General features: G+C 41.0%; 1 protein-coding gene across 2 annotated transcripts in view; it reads right to left on the bottom strand.

Moving 5' to 3' along the window:
• The window catches only part of LOC111568692 (phosphatase and actin regulator 1-like), a 54605-nt gene that overhangs the window by 8990 nt on the left and 22894 nt on the right, over positions 1 to 22721 (bottom strand). The window contains exons 1-7 of one of the 2 annotated variants that reach the window (XM_055014243.1): positions 20733 to 21362; positions 16881 to 17045; positions 7791 to 7871; positions 6265 to 6468; positions 5428 to 5773; positions 3881 to 4080; positions 2066 to 2222 (exon numbers count right to left, since the gene is read on the bottom strand). In XM_055014243.1, coding sequence (XP_054870218.1) covers positions 2066 to 2222; positions 3881 to 4080; positions 5428 to 5773; positions 6265 to 6468; positions 7791 to 7871; positions 16881 to 17045; positions 20733 to 21012 — 1433 coding nt within the window. In that variant the 5' untranslated portion in view covers positions 21013 to 21362. Of the gene's footprint in view, positions 1 to 2065; positions 2223 to 3880; positions 4081 to 5427; positions 5774 to 6264; positions 6469 to 7790; positions 7872 to 16880; positions 17046 to 20732; positions 21363 to 22721 lie in introns of those variants that run through there. The other variant, XM_055014244.1, reaches the window with a different exon arrangement.

Below are 22721 nucleotides of genomic sequence, written 5' to 3'. Positions count from 1 at the left end.
AATAAAAAAATTACCTTACACTGAACATAGCCACATGTTATGCATGTCTATGTTATGCACGGACACCGAATCATGTGACCTAAATATGTAGCTGGCAGTGGGAATTGATGGGACTCAGTAACACCCCCACAATTTAATCAATTGTTCTTTGTATGATTTCCAACGGGTAAGTCCCGATAAGTCCACACCAGTAGATTTTTAGTAGGGTCACAATATCGCAGTGCCGCTATCTGGCAAGCTTTAACAAATCAGTGGATCCAGATTATAAGCTGCATCACTGCCAATATCTAATCACTTGGTCCTTGTGTCATTTCTGAATTTCCCTGACAATTTCATCCAAATCTGTTATTCCGTTTTTGAGTAACATTGTTAACAGTTCCTTGGCAGTATAAATCCAACTTTATAGCATCCTTCAGCTCTCTGGAGCAGTTTAGCATCATATAATTTACTGTTTTGGTTATTGCCCCATAATTTAATTGTATCGGTTCATTCTTACCACGGTTGTTTATCTCATTTACAGTTTTCTGTGAAAAAGAACTCATGCAAACCCACTGCACAGTCTGCCCACTACCAAACAGCTAATGGACACCAACTAGATGGTAAACACAGAAAAACATGAGCTTCTGAAGACCTAGATGTGTTTTCAGTGGTAGGGGGAGCTCAAAAGAGCTTAATGTCATTTTGATGTTAAACACAAACAAGAAGAAAAACAAATCCTGGCTATAACTTCATATTTAACCGATACCAGAGTGCTATCAGTCTTCCTATCTGACTCTCTCTCTTTTTAGGAGACACAAAATAAATGTTACGTAAAATGCATAGAAGATGATAAAGTTTGCAAAAATTAAGGGCAACTTTCTCAGGGGTAAAAACTGAAACACTTCCCTTCACTATCCAGGGTTTTGCCAGTAAATCAGGCCGACACAACTAAGTTGAGGCCAGCATGTCCTAGTTTAGCATTACCGTGATCAATTCAGATTGGCCTGGCACAAGCAGTGACTTTGCAGGACAACAATGCCGCGGGTTAAAAACAGAACATAACTGGGAGGTGTGCATTAGATGACACTGTGCAAAGGACACTATCACAGAGCTTTTTGGGAACATGACAACTAAGCAGGCAGGCCGTCTGGGAGCACACACTGTGTTCCAGTCGCAGTGGGGAATAGTGACTTCTGTGCCAGTGTCTCTAGATAATACTCTGTCAGTCCCTTACAGCCACATTTCCTCCAACTCCTATGTTATTAGATAAAACAGGCTTCCATTTTTGTATTCACCACTGGCTTGTTGGTGCTTTCTCCTCTCTGTACATCATTACGTCGCTTTTATTTAGTCACAGATTGAAATCAGATGAGACCTGTTATCTACTGGGGAAAAACATTATGCTGTTTGATCTGTTCAGTTACTAGAATTCACACTTGTGACCTCAACATTCAAATCACTATGATTTGTACATACTGCGCCAGTATTGCGTGCCTGTGTGTGTAAACTGCTGGTATGAAATGGACTGCGTGGTGCTGCTGTGTGGAGGAGTCGGGTGGAGATAGTTTGGCACATGCATCACCGTGGTGATTCAGTGAGCGAGGGAGGAAGTCAGGCAGGAGGAAGAAAGAAGAGAGAGAGAGAGAGCGGGAGAGAGGGAGAGAGAGCACACTAGAGAGAAGACAAGAGAAGGAAAGGAGAAGGGGGGGTTTGATGCATCACTGAAATTAGGTCAACTCCATTTTCAGAGACTCATTTTAACAAGATAAAGCATTTATCCTTATCGGATGTTGAGAAGGAAAAAATGGAAGGATATGAAAGCGTTTCAATAATAAAAAGTAAAAAAAGCTCACATTGGCTTGGGACTGAGACACAGCTCTATCAGCCAGGATACTGAGCATTGTCAGCCCAAAGTATGACAAAACGCTCGCTTTGGCTGAGAGGAGCCGGTGCTGCTGCCCAGCAGCTGCTGTTTGAGTTGGTTACAGCAGCATCAAGCACGTTTACTGAAAATATTTGGCCCAGAAATTGCGCATGTATCATAAATGTATTCAGGGTTAAAAATGCATGTGTGGATGTGTCTCACCTGGTGAGTTTGGTGCCTATCTGCTGCCTAGACTCCAGTCGCTCCTCATCTGTCTGCATGGGCAGGATGTTTTTCTCCTCCAGCTCTCTTTTGGATGGACGGTTACTCAGCTTGATGGCCAACGAGTCTTTTCTTAGCACCTTCTGAGCCAAGGTACCTAAACCCAAATGCCATGAGCAAAACATGAGAGGAGCTGCAGGCAATAATTGCACATTGAAGTCTATTTTAACAAAATGGCTTTTAATCTCTCTATTGTATTTTTCTATGTCTCTTGATTGTTTCAAAACGGTTTATACCATGCATTTATACGTCAAGAATAATCTTCAAAATGTTAGATTTATATAAAAATTAAACACAACTTTAAGCTTGCAAATAAATAAACACTAAGACTGTTGTTTTTCTTTCATGAATTTAACACTGGCATTTTAAATTACAGCAATTTGTAACTGTAACCTGATGTTTTCTGTAATTGCAAAGGCTTGGTACAATATATCACATGCACAGATTTGGTTGAAAAAAACAAGATTCTACATCAAATTTCCTACACCTTTAAGGATTACTCATACTTCCAATGAGCCTTAAAGCCTTGACGTGGCATATTGACCAATTCCATCACACATGACCAATCACAACCTTTAAAAACTCTAATGTGTCAAAAAAAAACACAAACCATTCTGCAGTTCAGCAGTTCTGCCAAATGGAGGTGCATAAAGGTGTTGGGCGACAGCATGATGCTGGATAGACTTCTGTGAACCTAATTTTGTCCCCGCTTTGAAGGTCAGTTTAGTTCAGATCCAAGAGCCTTCGTGTGAAAATAGCAGCACTGTCGATTACGATCACTCAACCAAACATGTCACTGTACCTGTGAACAGGAGCTGACCGACAAAATAGACAAAGACAGAGTCTCCGTAGGGGCAAACTCTGTTCTTTCTCTTTATCTTTGCTACTCTCTAACATCCTGTCTTCATCTTTACTTACAAAAAAATAAAAATTGAAGGATTGTAAACCCTTCTTAACTCTACGAATCACCAAGAGACACATGGAAATTACCAGAAGGACATAATTTTTCAGAGCCAGAAACTGTAATAACAGAAAGATTCATTGGATTTTTTTGTTTAATCAAATAATCAGTTTGCTCCAACAAGATTCTGTAAAAAAAATTCAAATAAATAAAATTCTGTCCTCCATAGTGCAGCCATTAATGATTCATTTGTGACTAACATTCACGTGACAAAAACTGTGGAACTTTCTGAGTGAACTGGGATGAACTGCAGACTGTGTTTACACAGAGTAGATACGAAACATCGACAGAAAGAGAGTAAAAATGTAAGTAATAAAATATTTATAGTTTGTAGAGTTTTCCTTTCTTCAGTATTTGTAACATCTGTGAGCACTTTGGAAAATGTTACACAAGTTGATTTCAGGTTTTATCCATTTTTGTAAAAGAAATTCAACTGCTGTTCTTCCATTTTTGTTGATTTACTGCATTCTAACTTTGTTACATCATACAGAAGACATTTTTGAGTCCTCTCTACTTCCAACTATGGTTGTGTCACTGGATTCCACATTGGAGTGAAAAATGACTCCACAGTGAGTCAAAATGTGACAGGAGCTGCTTAGGGTTCAGAGGGTTAAAAAATACCCATGGCTGTCTGATAATCATGATAACATTAGTCATCAAAATGGCAGCCTGGCATTAGACGGTGATGGTAAAATAGAGAGTGTTTAGGTGTCTGTTAATGTGTTTCTGGATCCACAGTTTTTGCAATTTCAACATTTTCACTCCTCGGTGTCACTGTGACCGCTGCCACTTACTTGTAAATATGGAGTCGTCATCTTCATCATCATCCTCATCATCATCTACATCATCGTCCTCGTCCTTATACATGCTGGGCAGATCTTCGTAGTCGGACTCGTTGGGCATATTCTCCTTGTCGTCCTCATAGTCGATGATCACAGATGGCACTTCTCTTCTCTCCAATGGAGCACATTGACCACCACCATGCAGAGCAGAACTAGTGGAGAGAAATGCAGTTAGGTTATGAATGTTTTCACCCAAATCTTATTATTATTTCAGTAGGTAATATCTGTGGCCAAATCATTTGGCCTTCTAAAAGGAAGCTTGTGCACCCCCTGAAGGCAAAACTCTAGTTTAAATGGGGAAAGGATCAGATTTCATATAAATCACCTTTCAGCGAAGTTTTAAGCATTTAGAAATGAAAACAGTATTATGGAAACAATAACGCTGGCAAAGCTTCTCCAACCAGAAAATGGAAGTGGTTTAAAACAATAAATGAACCTTTGGCTTCTGGTAGAGAACATTATGATATCTCAGTGTGTTTTTAATCCAAGTACAAAGGGAGAGGAGGCATATAGCTCCAGCTGAATGAAACTGGAGTAAAAAAGGAGCTCCAACACAAAACAAGTGTAATTCTGTGCAACCCTACGCAATGTCATACAATTCTCTGAACCACACAGAGGAAGACAAGAGTAACCGATTGCACGGCTTGAATAATTCAAAAACAATGCCACAAGCATTTCATTAGCCACAAGCACATGGAGAGATATTTGATAGATTGATTAATAGCAGTCTACTCGAAGCTTCTTATGATGTTACGTAAGCATTTCTAGCTTTCAGACTAATTGTGCGCGATGTCAGGACCACTACTTCCTTATCCCTGCCCAAATAGCTCTGGTGAAAAAGAGATCCTAATGTAAGAGATTATATAATGTGCAATCCACTACCGTGTCCCTTTTCTCTAAACAAGAAGAAACGCAGCTCTTCTAAAGAGCAGCTGGCCATGTTATGTCAGGCCAACTGCTGGAGGGACGCCTACTCCACGCGCCTGTGCCCACACATACACACATTTACTTAAAAATTAGGCCATGCTGCCCTGTGAGGCAGTGGGCTGATTTAGACCTGTATAGCAGTGCTACAGAGCTGGCAGGATGCAACCTCAGTAACACCAGAATATGTTTGAAAGCAGTGGACAACCAGCAGCCACCAGGGATACAAGTTAACAAACAGGCTGCTCTATTCTAGTTCACCTTTGCATGATTAGTGCCGTTTAAGCAACAGCTTTTAATAGCAAGAGTTTCATTTTCTCTCCATGACTAATCAAATAAAAGGTAAATAATGTCGTCACCAGCATACCCTTTGGGAATTCTGTATTAAGCTATAGGTCTGTTACATAATATCTATCTGTGTAATTTCAGAAATACACATATACCATCAAAATTGAGTCATAATCCAAGCAAGATATTATGTGAGATGTGCAGACAGACAAATCGAGAGCGATCCATAATCCCTGTCTGCTTTCACACAGTCAGATTTAATGACCTGAGTGCTGATAGCTACTAACCTTTCAAACCTCTGCATGGAGAGCGCCAGGGTTTTATTGAGCTCCTCGATGATCCGGCTGGGGGCATGTAAGCTGCCATACTGGAGCTGAAGTGGGTGACCGTGGCTCTGGTGGAGAGCGGAGAGGCCGGCGAGCTGAGAGGGCAGCAGGGTGCCGTGGTGGGGCGGCATGCCCTGCGGAGGGGCACACTTCTGGGAGAGACTGCTGAGGGGATTGGGGGATGGAGATGGGGTGGAGGAGGAGTCCAGACCCCCTGGAGGCACGCAAATCATCACTTTCTTGGGTGGCAGAGGTGGAGAGTGCTTTCCCCCGGGCATGCAGGGCAACTTCATTGGCTGGCAAGAATCTAGAGAGAGGGAGGACAGAAAGAAGAAACATTTGTGGTGGGTTCACTTGAGTTTAAAGCATCTCCCGCAGTTTGTTGGTGCAGACAGATAAAGAGAGCTCATAGGCGATCAGATATGGCTCAGACGTCAGTGCACAGTGGTGGGAATTAGGCCAGAGTAATGCCACTTCCCTCTACTGACAGATTGACAATGACAGAGAGAGCCCAGCTGACCTAACCGCAGGGGAATTTAATGAGACTACTATAATCCTCTGCACATGTGTGGCAGCGCAGGTACAGATTGAAGCAAAAGCGGTCACGGCTCATCTATCAAATACTCAGAATCTACATGTGAATTTCAGTTTCAGGGAATACAGCAAAAACTCAGTACTGTGCATAGCAATAAATAAATAGAAAGCAGGTTACAGTGAATAGTGTAGATTGGCTTGGAGAGAGATCAAGGAAAAAAGGCCACGTGAACCCGCAGCTGTTCATGAACTAGGATAACTGACCTGTGCTATGGTTTGGGATCCTAGAGAAAGGCTTTGGAGGGAGAGCAGGAGGCTGCTTGTGGTAAAGCGGGGGCTTGGCAGGTGTGTCCTGATGGTCACCTGGAAAGGTGACAGATTTCTTGGTGGGCAGGACCATGGATGACTTCATAGAGGGCTCCTGAGTGCAGATGCCGTGGTCCATCGAAGATCGGAATTCAACAGTTGCTAAAACAAGAGGGAAGAAACAAACAAGCTGACAAGCGTCAAAAATGTCTCTGAGTGAATATGAAAAGCGCTTCCCAAAAAGACTGTTTAAAGTTTAAAATGAACTTGGGGTGTTTTTGAGACAATGGGGAGTAAGGCTGTGTAACAACCCGGGGGCTTTCTATCAGCCCACGCCAGACTGTGGAACGCTGGCAGACGAGCAGTTTGACAGAACTTCTGCTTCTTAATGCTTTCACAGTTCTGAGCCATTTGATGGTTTTTGCATGATCACATTTTAAAGCTGACACTACAAATCGCAACATTGCTCACATATTCTGACTAACAATGTATTGATGCTGTGTGCTTCCCCCATTCCCAAATGTCATCTAGCCTGAGCAGCCTTTCAAAAAGAAAAGCACAAGAAAACTTAGCCTGACAGGACTTTTTAACATACATGAGGTCTTCCCAGGGAGTTTGTTTTTCATATTTTTGTGTTACTAACTTCAGATATTTAAGTCATAAATTGTTGTAATGTAACAAGCTATCATATGCATGGGCCATTTAAAGGCCTTTGTTTTGAAATATATCCTTCAGGAATAATACATGTACATGATGCTGAGGTTTAGTCAGTGAGATGTTGGTCTCTGCAGCAGGGAGAATTAAGCACATCTGGCCTTATTAATATCTCAGAAGTGGCACAGATAGCGGGCAGAAATAAGGAAGGCACCTATTCATTTTATCATTTGCTGACTGAGGCAGACAGCATTTGCATCTCAAATGTACACGTGACTTCAAACCTTAGATTCAATGAATACACATTTTATTTTTATCCGTTCTTAGTTTGAAACAGATTTGTCTTATCTTTGACATCAAAGAGTCTTTTTACATTTGAACTTTGTCCAAAAAGCTTTGTGACACAATAAAAATATATCTTATAAAAAGGCCCCATATTTCTTTATTTGCCGTCTTCACATCTTGGCAAGAGTCAGTGGACTTTTCTCAGCTTCTCTAACTTTGTTTTTGATGCCCCGCAGCACATAACGCCCCCCCCCGCCGTCAGATACACTCTCAAGCTTTGAATGTGGGATGTCTAAGGCACGTCAAATCAAGATCAAAGAGTTTAAAAACGCTACAGAATTTCTATAATGAAAGATTATATCTCTAGATACCCGTTGCCAAATCTTGAAGAGTGCACATCAGAGACTACTGATTAATGAGGAGATGAATAACTGAAGACCGTCCAATTTAGCGCCCCACGTCTTTCCCTCCTGTAGTTTCTACTTAAATCTGAGACAGTTTCCAGCTCGGATAAATCAGAGTGTAATTGCATGAAACCAGCTCACCTTTTTCAAAGATCTCCTTCAGCACTCCTCTCTTGATAAGCTCATCTCTGCTCTGCCGCACTGACATCTTCCTCTCCAACGCTGATAGTGTAAAGAAGCAGAATGTTACAGATATTTTTAGATTGTAAGTTGTCATCCATCCAAGTATCATACAGCCGTTTAACCCTGGTCAACCCGTTCACTAAATCAGCATTTACCAACATGGGTGTTTAACTAGAATGAAAAAATAATAATAAATCAGTCACATTTCGATTAACCATGTTATATTTCCAAACATGTTAAAATAGAAGAAACAGTTAATCAGAGAAGCAAATGAAAAATATGACCTGGGGCTTGTTCCATTAACAACTTTACCAAACAAGAAAAGCACTCAGAGAGCGCAGTACTCTGCCAAAGCTGCTCAGTCGTTGTGTTATTTCCAACGGATGAAATCTTTAATAAAAAATGACCTTGCGGCGAGCACAGGCATGTGTTATGCATGTGTACGTTATGTATGGATACCGAATCACGCGACCTAAATGTGTAGCGGGCGGCGGGAATTGATGGGACTCGGAAACACCCCCTAACCCTTGTATCATTTCAGACAGATAAGTCCCAATAAGTCCGCAGCGGTTGATTTTTAGTAGGATCACAATCATGTGATCGTCAGCAAGCAGCTGACATAATGTTCACTTGTTGTCATAGTTACAGTGATGCTGTGTCGCTATTTCACAATGATACAGAAATCTTTAACAAATCCGTGGATCCAGACTATAAGACGCATCACTGCCAAAATCTAGTCAGTTGGTCCTTGTGTCATTTCTGACCTTCCCTGAAAATTTCATCCAAATCCGTTAGTCCATTTTTGAGCAATTTTGCTAACAGACAGACAAACAGAAGGACAAACGTACGCTGATTGTCACATAACTCCGAAGCTTTCCTTGGCGGAGTAATAAGCCAAGCTTATTTCAGTTAGTCTGACTTACATTAAGGTTATTTCAAATTCAACGTAGTTCAAATTCAGTTCCTCTGGAAACTTATGCTGGTTAACTATCAGACTGAGCTGTTGCTAAACCAGAGTTCCTGTAATATTCACCCAGTGGGAAAGACATCATCCCGACTGCTTGAAACTGTGTCAAATTAGCCTGATTGCATGATCTTGATGGGACCGGTTTACCGTCAAATTAAGGTTGGTGTGGCAGTTTTGTATGCTTTTTGGAACAGGCCCTCAGGTTTGTTTCTCTCAGCATAAGTTAACAGTAGTAATTTGCTTTATGGAACTAACATAACCTCACAGTAAGTCAGACTAGTTCAAATAAGCCTGATTTATCTGGTGAAGTTGCTTTATGGAACAAGCCGCTGGTTTAAAAAAAAAAAAAAAAAAAAAGGCTCAAAGAAAAACCTCAACATAGTTTGACACTAATGAATGTGAGCTGACCAGCAAAGCTAAAATCCCACCAAACACTGCTGTTTTCAGTGGAAGACAGATGTTGCAATCCAGCTTTCTAACAAAACGGGATATGTCAGAAGAGGATTTCATACAGTGCAGTAAATAAGTAAAACAAAAAATCCTGGTCATTGGTAGCATTCACTGTGGTACTTTGCCTTTCTGACATCACATAAAGGCGACGTGGCTCTCGCACCCATGGAATGCAAGAAAACAAGACAAAAATATTGCCTGCCAGTGGATTCAGACTTGTGGGTGGTGCTCTCATCACAGCAGCAGCAGCAGCAGCATTAAAATGCCTGCAACCTTCTTTACCTTTATCTTGTTTGTTTGTCCTTGCAAGCCTTACATAAAAGTGAATTTTAACTAGGTAAGAAAAAGGAATAAATGCATTCAGCAGACTGGTATATGACATCACAGCTTGTCACATGGAAATGAAATTTAAATGTGAAACCGTTAAAGCTGATATGTGGGGCTTTGACTGAGATATTTGGGAAGCACTGCACTAAAAGAAAGGAAAACCATAGGATTTCTAATTCATTACTAAAAGCTGTGAGCAGATCTCCAGTGAGTAGCACACGTTCCCAGGCAAAGCAAATAGTTCCTCTATCATGAGCCATAGCTTTTAGTGGATTTTCTGGATTTTCACAGATGATTATAGCAGCAAAGACTCTAGCGATAGCTGGGCAAAGCAGTGAATTAACTCTCACAATGACACTCCAAGAACTTTCTGGGGTCACACTCCTTTTAAAAGGTGTATTACCAAAAATTTGAAAACCAAATCTGCCTGATCAGCCCAAACATGCACGTTTCTAGAGTTTCCTTGCTATTACTTGAGTGCTTATATGCGATGTGTTATCTTTCATTGTGAGTTTCATCTCTTATCAGACAAAACAGCAGTACTAAACCCTAAATTTTTGCTGTAAAGATAATCAGCCAAGCGGTGAACAGTTCAAGCTAAAAAGCAGGGCACTGATTCACAAAGATAAAGGATAAAAGAGATATTCCAGCAACACTTCCCTTCTCATAGTAATACATTATGCACAAGACGGCATGTCCCACAGCTACTGTTTGCTTCTATTTTTAGGCTTCAAAAGTTGAGCCACTTAAGATCTGATATCAGGAGGCTGAACGAAAGCAGTTAAACATCACGTTTGTTTGCAAAATCTAGCCCTGCATGAAAACCAATTAGGAATGTCAAATGAGGATGAGTAACAACACTTGAGCACGGAGCGCTGGAGACTCCCTGCAGGCCTCTTGTGACTCCTGCTTATGAGGAAGAACACACATTCTGCCATGTGTGCTTTACATATGACCCAGGAGTCCTGTCCCTCCCTGTTCTTTTGAGAAAGATGTGTTCAATGCTAATACATCCTTTAAAGTAGAACTGGGAGAATAATGTCAGCTGAACCTCTTCTTTCCTTGCCCTTAGTCACAACACAGCAGATTTAAAACCAAATGCCGAGAGTCCAAAATTAAAAACACAAATGAGAGTCACACAAATACCAGGCTGGAAAGCCTGTGGGGCACAATTTTAGATCCTCTGTCCTTCGGTGTTAGAAACTACCACAGAAAAGCATGTTATTATTAAACACTATGCTCCATTATGAGGTTCCTCCAGGATACCAGATGTTCAATATCACTCCACACTTCAAAAGTTCTCCAAGAGAAGCTGTTTGAGATCAGCTCTAAGCCAAGAATTAGTTAGGCAGCGAAATGTCTTTTTTTTTTCTCCCTGGGAAAAAGACGTGATCGAAATACTAGCAGTATGTCAAGCACAGAGTCATCTCCATGAGAGCCCTAGGAGCTGGGAAATTGAAGACAGTGTGAAATCAAAGGAAATTGTGCCATTTTCGACATGCTATTTTGGATGCTAATGCTGGCAGTTCCATCAGAAAGTGATGTTTCCCCCCAGAGGGAACAAATTTAACATTAGGTCAAGTGTATCAAGGGGATAGTAAATAGACTTATCAAAGAGCTGACCCAGAATCAACATGGAGGATTTTTCCTGACTGAAAGCAGAGCTCATTCTCATGGGCGTTGGGAGGAAGTGAGCTGTAACACATTTGACATTCGTGTGCATTCAAACCTTCATGTCAGTTTTCAACAGCTCTGAATATGGCATTGTTTCTCTCAACAATAAGAATAGTGGACCTTGTAATACTCAGGAAATGTAATCAAAATTACAATCATTGCATCTTGGCAATTGATTTCCAAAAAATTACCACGATCATCTAAAGAGATTTTCATTTTAACATCCTCTTTTGGAAATTACACCATTTAAAAACAAAAATATGCCACACAAAGGTGAATATTTTCAGTCAGATTTGCTTGATATGATTAGAAAAGACAGATTTTTAAATGTATATTCCTTTCTATTCTGTTTATATTACCTATTTTCCTTCAATTCAATTACACATAACTCTGACCGTAAAAATCTGGCATGAAGTCAACTTTTACATCCCTCTTATTCCTTACATTAAGAATGTTTGAGGAGCCCAGATAGCTCAACTGGTTGAGCAGGCGACCCATGAAGAGAGGATGTAGCCCCTGATGCAGCGGCCTGGGTTCAATTCCAGCTCACGGCCCTTTGCTGCAGGTCTACCCCCCATTCTTCTGCCTACTACTAACCTGTCTAATAAAGCCAACAAAAGGCCAAAAAAATAACTTTAAAAGGAATGTTTATGTTTTCATTCTCTCATTTGACTGAACAAATGTTCATCAGCTCTTTGCCAGAGCGGGGAAACCCAGGGCCAAAAGGTCGTCACTCGACTGGCAGTGCTGTAATATGTTCAGGGATTATACTGCTGTTTCATCCAAAATGAAAAGTAATTACTCAAAGCTTTATGACATAACTGCGATGCCAAGGGATGTGCCCAGTTATGCAATACCATTAACTCAAAAGCCCTAATGAGAATGTCATGTCTTCAGATTGGACAGACAACAGAGTGCAGTCATAAAAACAAAAGAAGATCGGTCAAATTGGATAGGACACGTGTCCAATACTAGCTAAGCATGAAGTAATGAGATGAAACATGGGCCAGACTTGCTAAAAAACAAGTTCGCTAAATATTTAATGATTATACTATTAGCGTGCCAGAACTAGAGTTTCATGTTCGTTTCATCAGGAGGGTCGTATGAGGATTATGCGCAAAAAGACATTCAAAGCAGATGAAGAAAAATAACATTTGTACCAAAAATCTGACTTTGATGCTGAGAATTATTGACTCGAGAACGGTGAGTCATCACCTGCCAGTTGCCGTGACATCGACTACTCCTAGGTAACTTCAATGCGCGGCTGAAGCACACAAATTAAAACATCACAACAAACTTTACTATAGGTCTTTCAGTGCCAAAGAGCACAATGCAGCATTCCATACAAGAGTACAGAAACCATCAACTGCCCTCTAAATCACCTTGAATATTAACCAACACCTATTTTAAATGTCTACCACGGCCCAAGTGGTGTCATGGTCCAACAGTCCAGCCATTCAATCTGCACCAAGATGAGAAGATCAGACATTCATTGGGGAGGCTCAGCTGAGAGCATATTAAATGAAACTGGCATATCTGAGTACAGCCTCTATTGATCTGAGAACATTACACTTAGTTTTTTTAGAAAAAAAAAATCCACTGTGAAGTGACCCAGATAGTCAGAACACATCCTTCCAACCCTGAGGCTCAGTAGCTCAAAGTGGAGGCTTTTACTGAAGCAATTCTCTCAGCCTGAGCCTCACAAAAACTGTATTAAAACTTTCATGGAGTCTTTCATCAATGAGGAGCTCAAGCGTTAAGGCTCATGCATGAGAAGCTTTGGGTATAGCTAATCAAGACCTTGACACCGAGAAGGACAAAGCGGGTTTGTGATAGGACTTCTACTTTTTCTGTCATGCTGTAGATAATCAATGGACAGCTATGAAATCTGCCATTTACGTTAAAAATCATTCTCCAGAACAGTTTGCTGGGATGGCTGTTGTTCAGACCGAGATCTGCTAATTAGATTAAATATAGATGCCAAGATAACATCAGACGACGTTCTCTTTTGATACATCTCTGCTTACTGAGATCTCTTCCTGATACGAGCCGGCTATGAAAATTTAGCGAGCACAAGAAGACATCCAACTGTCAGGCCCTCGCTCCTTCCTTCCTGAGGTGAAGAGTACAGTCTCCCAGAGCTACCCTTCATCTGCTTTATTATCACAACACATTCATAATCCTCCACTATGCTCAGTGGCCAATTATCCATGGCAGCATCTGCATGCCCAGTGGCTGCTCTGCTCCCCGCTGACACAGGAGACATAATCAACAGCAAGGTATCACAGACAACCGCAGAGACGAGAAGCATTTAAGGCCAAGATTAGAGCAGTGCAGCAGGAATCACGAATACACACTTAACATCAACTTTGTCTTTAATGAGATGGATGCAAAGTGCAACCGCAGAGCACATTTCTCCCCGACTGCTTCGGCAACAGGCTGACAAATGACCAGTAAGACGTCTCAGAGACTTCAAATGCAAACTCAAGCTGCCAACTGACAAACTATTAACACAACAAACTAAGTTTAGAACTTGTCAAAGTGTGTGGCAGCAGCTTTCTTCGAGCTGTTAAAATTAGGTCAACTTATTCTACGCATTTGGGAAGGCAATAAATAGGCTGTCATCTCGGCGATGGCTAATTAATTTAAGGCAAATAAAAAACATGCACGATGTTTGGCTTTAAATACACAGATTTATAATGAGGCAAGAGGTCAGATGGAGTCAGTACAGTTCCCTCGATGAGATAAGCTGAGGTTTCTTTCGTTAAACTCAGATTTCATAAAAAAATAAAAAATAAATACATTTTTAAAAAAAATAATTAAGAGATGACTACAAGTTGAAATATGACTAAACAGGGCTATCTTTCCGGTCTCATAAACAGTTACAAAAGGTTATTTTTTTTCTCCAAGGGGTAAGTTTTACTTATCTTTTACATCTTATTTTTCTCCTTTTTGCTCAGAGTTGAGATAAACTTCATTAAGCATGCCTTCTCAAAATCAAACTCCCCATTTCACCTGGTTGTTAGCTTTTCATACACAGCAATGGATTCAGGCCTGATGCTTTTCAAACCACGAAAAGGAAAATGGTCTCCTATCCAACAACAACAACAGGATGCGGTGGATGTTTAGGCAGTTGAACCTGTTCACATACACTACCGTTCAAAAGTTTAGGGTCATCTTTGAGAAAGTTCAGTCTGTCTTGCAATCTATGTAGACTATAATGTCAGTCTGTGCCAGTTCAAACAGAACACAGGATATACACTACTGTTCAAAAGTCTTTGGGTCACCCACTCAAAGCTCACATTTTTATTTATGTGCTAACATAATTGCACAAGGGTTTTCTACTCATCAATTAGCCTTTCAGCACAATTAGCTAACACAATGTAGCATTAGAACACAGGAGTGATGGTTGCTGGAAATGTTCCTCTGTACCTCTATGTAGATATTCCATTAAAAATCAACTGTTTCCAGCTAGAATAGTCATTTACCACATTAACAATGTCTAGACTGTATTTCTGATTAATTTAATGTTATCTTCATTGAAAAAAAAATGCTTTTCTTTCAAAAATAAGGACATTTCTAAGTGACCCCAAACTTTTGAACGGTAGTGTGTACCAGCAAAGATAACTTTCTAATTTGCAAAATACCGCAAATATAATCCTAAAACCAAAAAGTACAATTAACTGACATGCAAAGCTTTTACAGTTAGGATAACTTTGGCTCTCGTGGATTGTAGGTGCACAACTGACGTAAAGAAATCTTTACTGTGAATCATTAACATCCTAAAAATGAACATTATATGCAAATGTTACGGGCTTATAAAGCTGAAAGGGCTAAAATGTGTTAATTTTACACAAACTGCAGATTCTGAACATTAGCATTCACTGGGAGTCGTGTTTCTATCCTGACAAAATTCCAATATCCACTCTCCAGCTAACTGTGTTTGGTTCAGTGGCTTGAGAGATTTTTTTTTTTTTTTGCAGTGAACAGGCAGCATTCTGTGGCTGGAAAAGAGGATGATGAACAAACCAAAACAATAAGGTGGCAGCTATAAACCCCAAACAATGAGCTTAAAAAATAAAAAAGCCAAATCTCTGGATAGCTGAAGGGAGTTTTGTGGCTCTGTCACTATGAGAAACACGTCATACGTACATGGACATTTGAGCCAATGATTAACGCAGCTTTAAACCTCTATAGAAGTCTTGTTCAATTTGCTGCTAGAGTTCCAAATCCCTGCGACACTTCCTGCCATTTGAATTTACTGTACTGACTCACACATGATTTTTTTTCCCCTCCGCTGCCTGCTGCAGAGGCGAACTCCCTGCTCCATTTATTTGGGGCTGTAAGAGTTGGGTTCATGCTTCACGCTAAAACGAATGTGACAGAGTATGGACATTTTTAGAGGCACCACATTGGCTGAAGCACCTGTCCGAGCGCTGGAGCTACTGTGGCGCTGCATACCGCCAATAACCACGCAGAAATTCAACTACGAGGCAAATCCGGTTAGATATGGCCCTTCATAATCGGCCCTCAAAGAGGATCGAATAGAACAATAGTAGCAACGGAATTATTTGGAGACAGCAGCATTATGCGAACAAAACAAGTGGGTAACAAAAGCAATGAAAAGAACTGTTTCTCTCGGCTCCACTGTAACAAAAAAAAAGCTTCTTTTGTTGCTCGGCTCTTGATGATCGTCCTTCACCATAACAGGGGAGATGCTGTTATCATAGAGCATACGTGAATGTACCGATGAACTGACAGAATCTCCGTGATTGTTTTATCAAGTACACACTCTATTAAAATGGCAAAAAGTCGAGCATCTAAAGCTTAAAAGTATGTTTCATCAGCATTTTTATGTCTAACTATAAATACCAGAGTCCAGAGAGACTAATGAAGAGCCAGGGGACCATGTTAAGAGCGGAAATACAAACTGGAGCCAAACATCACTCTGGGAACAGTCAAAGCTTAGCTGAAAGGTATTACGAACCAAAAAGTCTCTGACAAATGATGGAGACAAGACATCACATTAATTATTATGATTAAGAGACTAACAGGACCAAGATTTAAATGGAAGCCACAGAAACATGATCGAATCAGACAGAATGAATCATTCAGCAAACTCACACCAGGAAAATGTTAATTCAATAAAATCACTACATCAGAACATCCTGTCCTGATCAGATCAGATTCGGGTCTAATGTGCAATTGCTCATCCTCTACAAAAGCAAGAATTCTGCTTCCAACCCGTGAGATACAGTCTGACAGAGTGCCTCCTCCTGTCCAACAGGCTGACGGTAGAGTTCAGGATGTGTCAGCCGAGCAAAATAAATACAGCCACATCTGAAGAGAACATGGCCTTCACTCGCTCCTGACAACACTGGACGGCGAGATCAAAGAAACTGTAAAAAGACCTCAAAACACGAGACTCCAACACTGCACTTTGGCTCAATCAATTTACTGCATTTTCAAATCACCCTGGAGACAGAAATTGAATAAAATTCTCTTTTGACCAAAAGATATACATTGAATTTCTTTGAAAACCAAACACAGTGCAGTCTTTACATGGTTGTTATGGACCTTTTTTGTGGTGCTCACATTAAAATAACCTATAAACAAAAAATGCAGCATACCTGCAGAGGTCTGCTTGAACTTCTCGCTCTTCTTCTTCCTCCATTTCCAGGGCTTGAGGAGCCGACCGAGAGTAGCAAACTTGCTCCTACGACGGATGGGGGGAGTGTGGGTGCCAGAGACCAGGGACTCAGAACGCATGGCGGCCAGCCTCTCTACCTCCTCAGCTGTAACAGAACCAAGAAAAAGAAATGGAAAAGTAAAAACGGGATCTGGTGGTTTTCTGGTAAGCTCTCGTGCAGGAGAGCTAGTGGTGGGAGCAGCAGACATTTTTGCTTACAAAGATCAGAGCAGCAAGAATCTGTGCCAAGTGGCCTCCTGAATTCCCTAGTAGCTGGATGAGGCTGAACGAGAGGACAAACAAACCTGCATATCAGATTGCATTACGCAGGATACGCTCCGAGTCTAAACAGTTTGAGGCTGCATCATACGGAGCAGTTGGCATGACTTGCCAGAACACACTAAACAGACTGATAAACACCTCATTAAGAGGGAATCTTTCTGCTCTTCATGAAATATTCACAAGGCCCAGCCCTTAAGACTTTTATGTACTGTTTGATATCAAAAGCAAAGAATGTTGAGCATTTTGTTCAAACACAAACCATTACATCAAGAATTTGATCCAAAAGGCTACAATTGGCCCCACTTAGATAAAACTAAATGCCAAGGTGCACATTTCCCGATGTGATCAGAAAACCAAATACCACAATAATTAAATGGCATTCAAACTGAATATACAGATTGTGAACATCTTTTTAAAAGCTATGAGCAACACTGGCAGCAATCAGACCATCATGAGCTCCTCTGGTCTCTTCACTTAAAAACTTAATGAACACAGTCTTGAAGAAACATCAGTGGAGTCTCTCAGAGGCATAATAAAGTAACATTCACTGACCAGAATAGACATACTGCTCAATTGCAACACTGTTGCAAGAGCAGAAAATGAGCAAAAATAAAGGAATTGGCCTCACTGTTTCAATACTTTTGGAGGGGAGTGTAGCTTCAGAAAGAAAGACCAAACTTATAAAACCATACAGATCAATCAGTCCAGTTCCATGCCATTCAGCCCACAGGCGATCATTTCCCTCCATCTAATCTGATCTTTTGCTTTCTGAATTGTGACTGGTGCCCAGTGTAGCCATGATGTGAGTTTGTCTATTATTTTCATTCTCTGTCTGCCGCGTCCTCTCTTCCCATTCATTTTTTCCAGTTGTGACAATATATTCCAGTGTCTCTTTCCTTATGATGTGTCCAAAAAATGTTGCTTGCATTTCCTAATTTTGATAAATAGTGTATAATTTGTGTTTAACAATTTTAAAATATCTTCTTTGCTTATTCTGTCCGTATAAGATATACGCAGAATGCATCTGTAAAACCACATCTCTGCTGCAGTGATTTTGTTTGACATTTTATTATTTATGCTCCAAGACTCCCATCTGTACATCAGAAAGCTTACTGGTAGGATGTAACAGAGTCCTCATACGGATGCTACTTGCTTTTTTCTTATTTGTCAGTATATTTTTCATTTTCATAAATGCCGTTCTCGCCATTGCTATTCTACATCTGATATCTGTTTCACACCTCCCATCTGATGTCATCCATGCACAGAGATATTTGAAATGATGAACCTGCTTCGGTATTTCTTAGTCTACTTCTATGTTACAGGTTGGGATGATAGTTTTCTTTGAAATTACTATTACTTCTGCTTTCTTTTTGTTTAAAGACAGACTTAGTTTTTGGCTCTCTGTATTAATTATGGATACTATGGTTTGCAAGTTTTCTTCACTGTTCGCTATCAGCACTGTCATCTGCATAATGTATGATATTTATGTTATAACCTCTGATGTATACTCCCAGTAAGCTTTGTATTTTCCTCATCATGTTTTCACTGTACAAAGAGAACAGGTCAGGTGACAGCACACATCCCTGTCAGAGTCCTTGTTTGATGGGTTGTATACATGCCATACAGATAGATTTCTCAATGCAATTTATCTTTTACTGTAAGATGATTGCTTCAGACGGGTGATCATTCATCTCTGCTTTAGCTTTGTCAAAATACTTTATCGTAGCTTGATAAATGTGCAGACTTTTGAAATCCATCGGTACATGCAAATACTTTGCAACAGTAACAGTCATGCATTCCAAAATGTGAGGATATGTGGTCATGTGTGACTAGAAAACTGAAAAACAAGATACAGAAATCACTCAAAGAGCTTCATGTGTATATGATTTGCTGCAACATATAAAAATGAGCTTTTAAGTAGTGAGCATAAAAGCAGGGAATAGAAGAATAAAAAACAGCACTCACAACATAATAGTGTTAAAAGTCTAGAGTCTGGATGTATGATATGTCCTCTGGCACATCGTGTCATGTCGGTTGCCAGTGTCAACACATTGCATCAGGTGGTCATCCACAACATACTGCCAGGGAAAGCATGAGGCACTCGCCTTGAAATAATTACATCACATTCACATCCGCGATGTTTGCCAACAGAGACATATCACTTTACAGGCCGTCCACCTCCTCGGGGCAGTGGGACAGCATGGTAAATAATGTGACAGTAATGCAGTGCAGAAATCAGTCCCACGGACCCATTACTCCAATGCTCTGGTGCCTCAGAGCCAATCATCTTAGCAATCTTGCCACCATGCCACCCTATAAATAACTCTACAGTCGATGCTAATTGAATCCAGTAGAGATTCAGATTACTTCATTAGAGGTGCACGGGCTCAATAAAGACAAATAGACGACCAGTTCTGACGGTCTGCTGTACTGATTAAAAGATTAAAAGAATGATGGTGTTGACTAATTTTTAAATAACTTTAATAAAGCTTAGAAATTGGTTGAAAACATCAAACACTCCTTTGTAGGCGGCTACAAAGCCTTTACACATTACTGAAATATGTACTGCGTTGAGAAAACGAAGCCTGGTTTTGAAAATAATTCTGTCAAAGCGATTTAGGCGCCTTCTGTGAAGATGAGTCCTCTTTCTTTACCCAAAGGCCTGCCTGTCTGTCTATCTGTCTGTCTGTATTTGTGATCCACAAATACTGCATTTAATAGCACCCAATCTATTTCTTTTTCTGCTACTGAACCAGTTTCAGGCTGGTAACACAGAACCAGAAAGCCTATATTTAAACTGTGTGATGATGCAGTTCATTACAATCTTGGCAGAGGAGAGAGGAACTCAGTCTGAAGAGTATAAAGAAAAAAAGGAACAAATGAGAAAATTCTCTTGCAGGTATCCAACTCATTAAAATGTTGTAGTGTTTTCAGGGGGAGCTGATCATCTCCCTGACGCCATACAAACACCAGGATTCTCACCACGTTGCACACATTCTCTACCACTGTAATGCCAACAGCTTCAAGTGGCTGGTTTTAATTAAAAACACTTGTTTGCATACCAAGATGGCTGAGTGATGATGTAATGACACTGAACTGGAAATGGCTTTGTGCAAAAAAAAAAAAAAAGGCAAAGAAAAAACAGCCTGTACAGCTTCATCTGTGAGCTAAGTAGGTCAATAAAAACATCCAGATGAAGAAGGAATTCATCAGCACATTTAGGGCTGATGCAAACCAACAGTGAAGCCACAGCCCAGCCCTGGGAGAAGTTCTGATCCAGTCATAGGCAGTTTCCACAACAGCAACAGTGAATCACTCCATGTTCTGGTGGTCTCATTTTAACACTAAAACATTCACATCGACCCACTGAAAATGCAAACACAGATCATCAGTCGTGAAGCGTGGACAGATATGCGCTTACTGTCAAAGGGAGCCACATATAATAAGGATCCTGGATGCTGCAAAGATACTATGGGTGAAACCACAGCAGCTTTAGGAGGCTTTTACTCACCGTCCTGCGTGTCGTTCCCGCGGCTGCAGTTGCTGCAAATGTGCTTTATCTCTTTGCCGATGTGACAGTGGATCGTGAAAGGCATGTTGTTGTTGTGGTGCGGATGCTGGCCGTGGCCCTTCTTGTTGCTCAGAGACATGATTTTGACCAGGCTGAACGCCTTCTTCTTGGGTTTCTCCACGGCCACGGGCGTGTTTTCTCGGCACCCCGTGGTCAGCCAAGCCCCGTGCATGATGGTGGGCGCAGGATCCACGGTCGGGTAATTGGCCGTCCTGAACATTTTGGACGCTGAGAGGGGGGGAGAAAAAAAGACGGAGGCTTCCGAGCGGCGCTGTGGTTACTACGGTGTGGCTTTTAAATTACGAGGGCCATCAGTTGGGAGTCCTACCTGACCCAGCTTCTGTCGAGCCTCGATTTTTTTTTTTCTGTATTCCCACACCTTTACCTGAGATCCCGATGTGTGCAGCCCACTGCGTTGCGCAACGCAAAAGTCGCCGTTTCTGCTGCTGCTGCTGCCGAGAGAGAGAGAAAAAAAATCCCTGCTGCCAGATCCAAGTGAGCTAATAATAAAATCGAGGGTGAGTAGTGAATGGCAGTGAATAGCTCTCCCTCCCAGAGCAGTAGACTGCAGTCGGTTGTGGCTAATCCACGATTAGTGGAGCTGAGCAGTGCTCGCCTCTGATTGGCTGCACGGTGCGCTCTTCTAATAGGCCAACGCGCACCGAGGAAAAGTTGCTCCACCATCTACGCCAGGGGTGTCAAGCTCATCTTAGTTCAGGGGCCACATACAGTCCAGTTTGATCTCACGTGTGCCGCACCAGTAAAATCACAGCATAATTATCTATAAATAACGACATTGCGACATTTTCCCCTTTGTTTTAGTGCAAAATAGTACATTCTGTCTTTCTACAAGGCATGAATGAACAACCTGAAATTTCTCAAGTAAGTGTAATTTCAACAGTATTATGCCTCAGTTTATCATTTACACATGTGCATTACAACTTACAGATCACAGGGTATCTGCAAAGGCAAAGGACAGATATAAAATAGCAGTTACTTTTGTTACGGCGGAGTTATGTCACACGTCTATCCATCTGTTTGTATGTCTGTCTGTCTGTTAGCAACATTACTCAAAAACAAACAAACGGATTTGGACCAAATTTTCAGGGAAGGTCACAAATGACACAAGGACCACCTGATTAGATTTTGGCAGTGATGTGGCTTATAGAGCCACGGATTTGTTAAAGATTTCTATATCACAGCAGCATGGTGTCACTGTGACTTTGACAACAGGTGAACACTACATCAGCTGCCTGCTGACAATCAAATGATTGCGATCCTACTAAAAATTGACCGTTGCGGACTTTTCAGGACTTATCCATCAGAAATGATGCAAGAAACAGTTGATTAAATTGTGGGGGTGTTTCCGAGTCCCATCAATTCCCGCCGCCCGCTACATATTTAGGTCACGCAATTTGGTATCTGTACATGAGGTACACATGCATAACACACGCCTGTGCTCAGCACAAGGTCATTTTGTTTGTGGGTACATCTATATTACACACATTCTGTGGTGACGTGATTTCTGCCACATTTTTTTTTCAAGATTTCAGTTGTCACAAACGATACAACAACTGAGCAGCCTTGGTGGAGTGCTGTGCTCTCTGAGTGCTTTTCTTGTTGAAAAATTGCAGTTCATGTCTTCTCTGTAATTTTTACGCTTTGCAAAGTCATCCTGCAGGCTGGATTAGACCCTCTGGTGGGCCGGTTTTGGCACCGAAGCTGTATGTTTGACACCTTTTATCGACACAATTCCAATAAATACAAGTAGCATTAAATGACAAACAATTTCTGTATGCAAAAACAACATAGCAACAATAACTAAGCAATAAGGCTTCTGCCACAACTACATTTCAGCACAGTATCTGCAAAACAGTGCATTATGATAACCCTTGTTCAACATTATTATTACTAAGAGAAGATTTTGCT

Source organism: Amphiprion ocellaris, chromosome 10 (genome assembly GCF_022539595.1).
Source record: "Amphiprion ocellaris isolate individual 3 ecotype Okinawa chromosome 10, ASM2253959v1, whole genome shotgun sequence".
Taxonomy (NCBI): Eukaryota; Metazoa; Chordata; class Actinopteri; family Pomacentridae; genus Amphiprion; species Amphiprion ocellaris.
The sequence above is the reverse complement of the archived record's forward strand: the minus strand, read 5'-3'. Positions and strand labels throughout refer to the sequence as shown.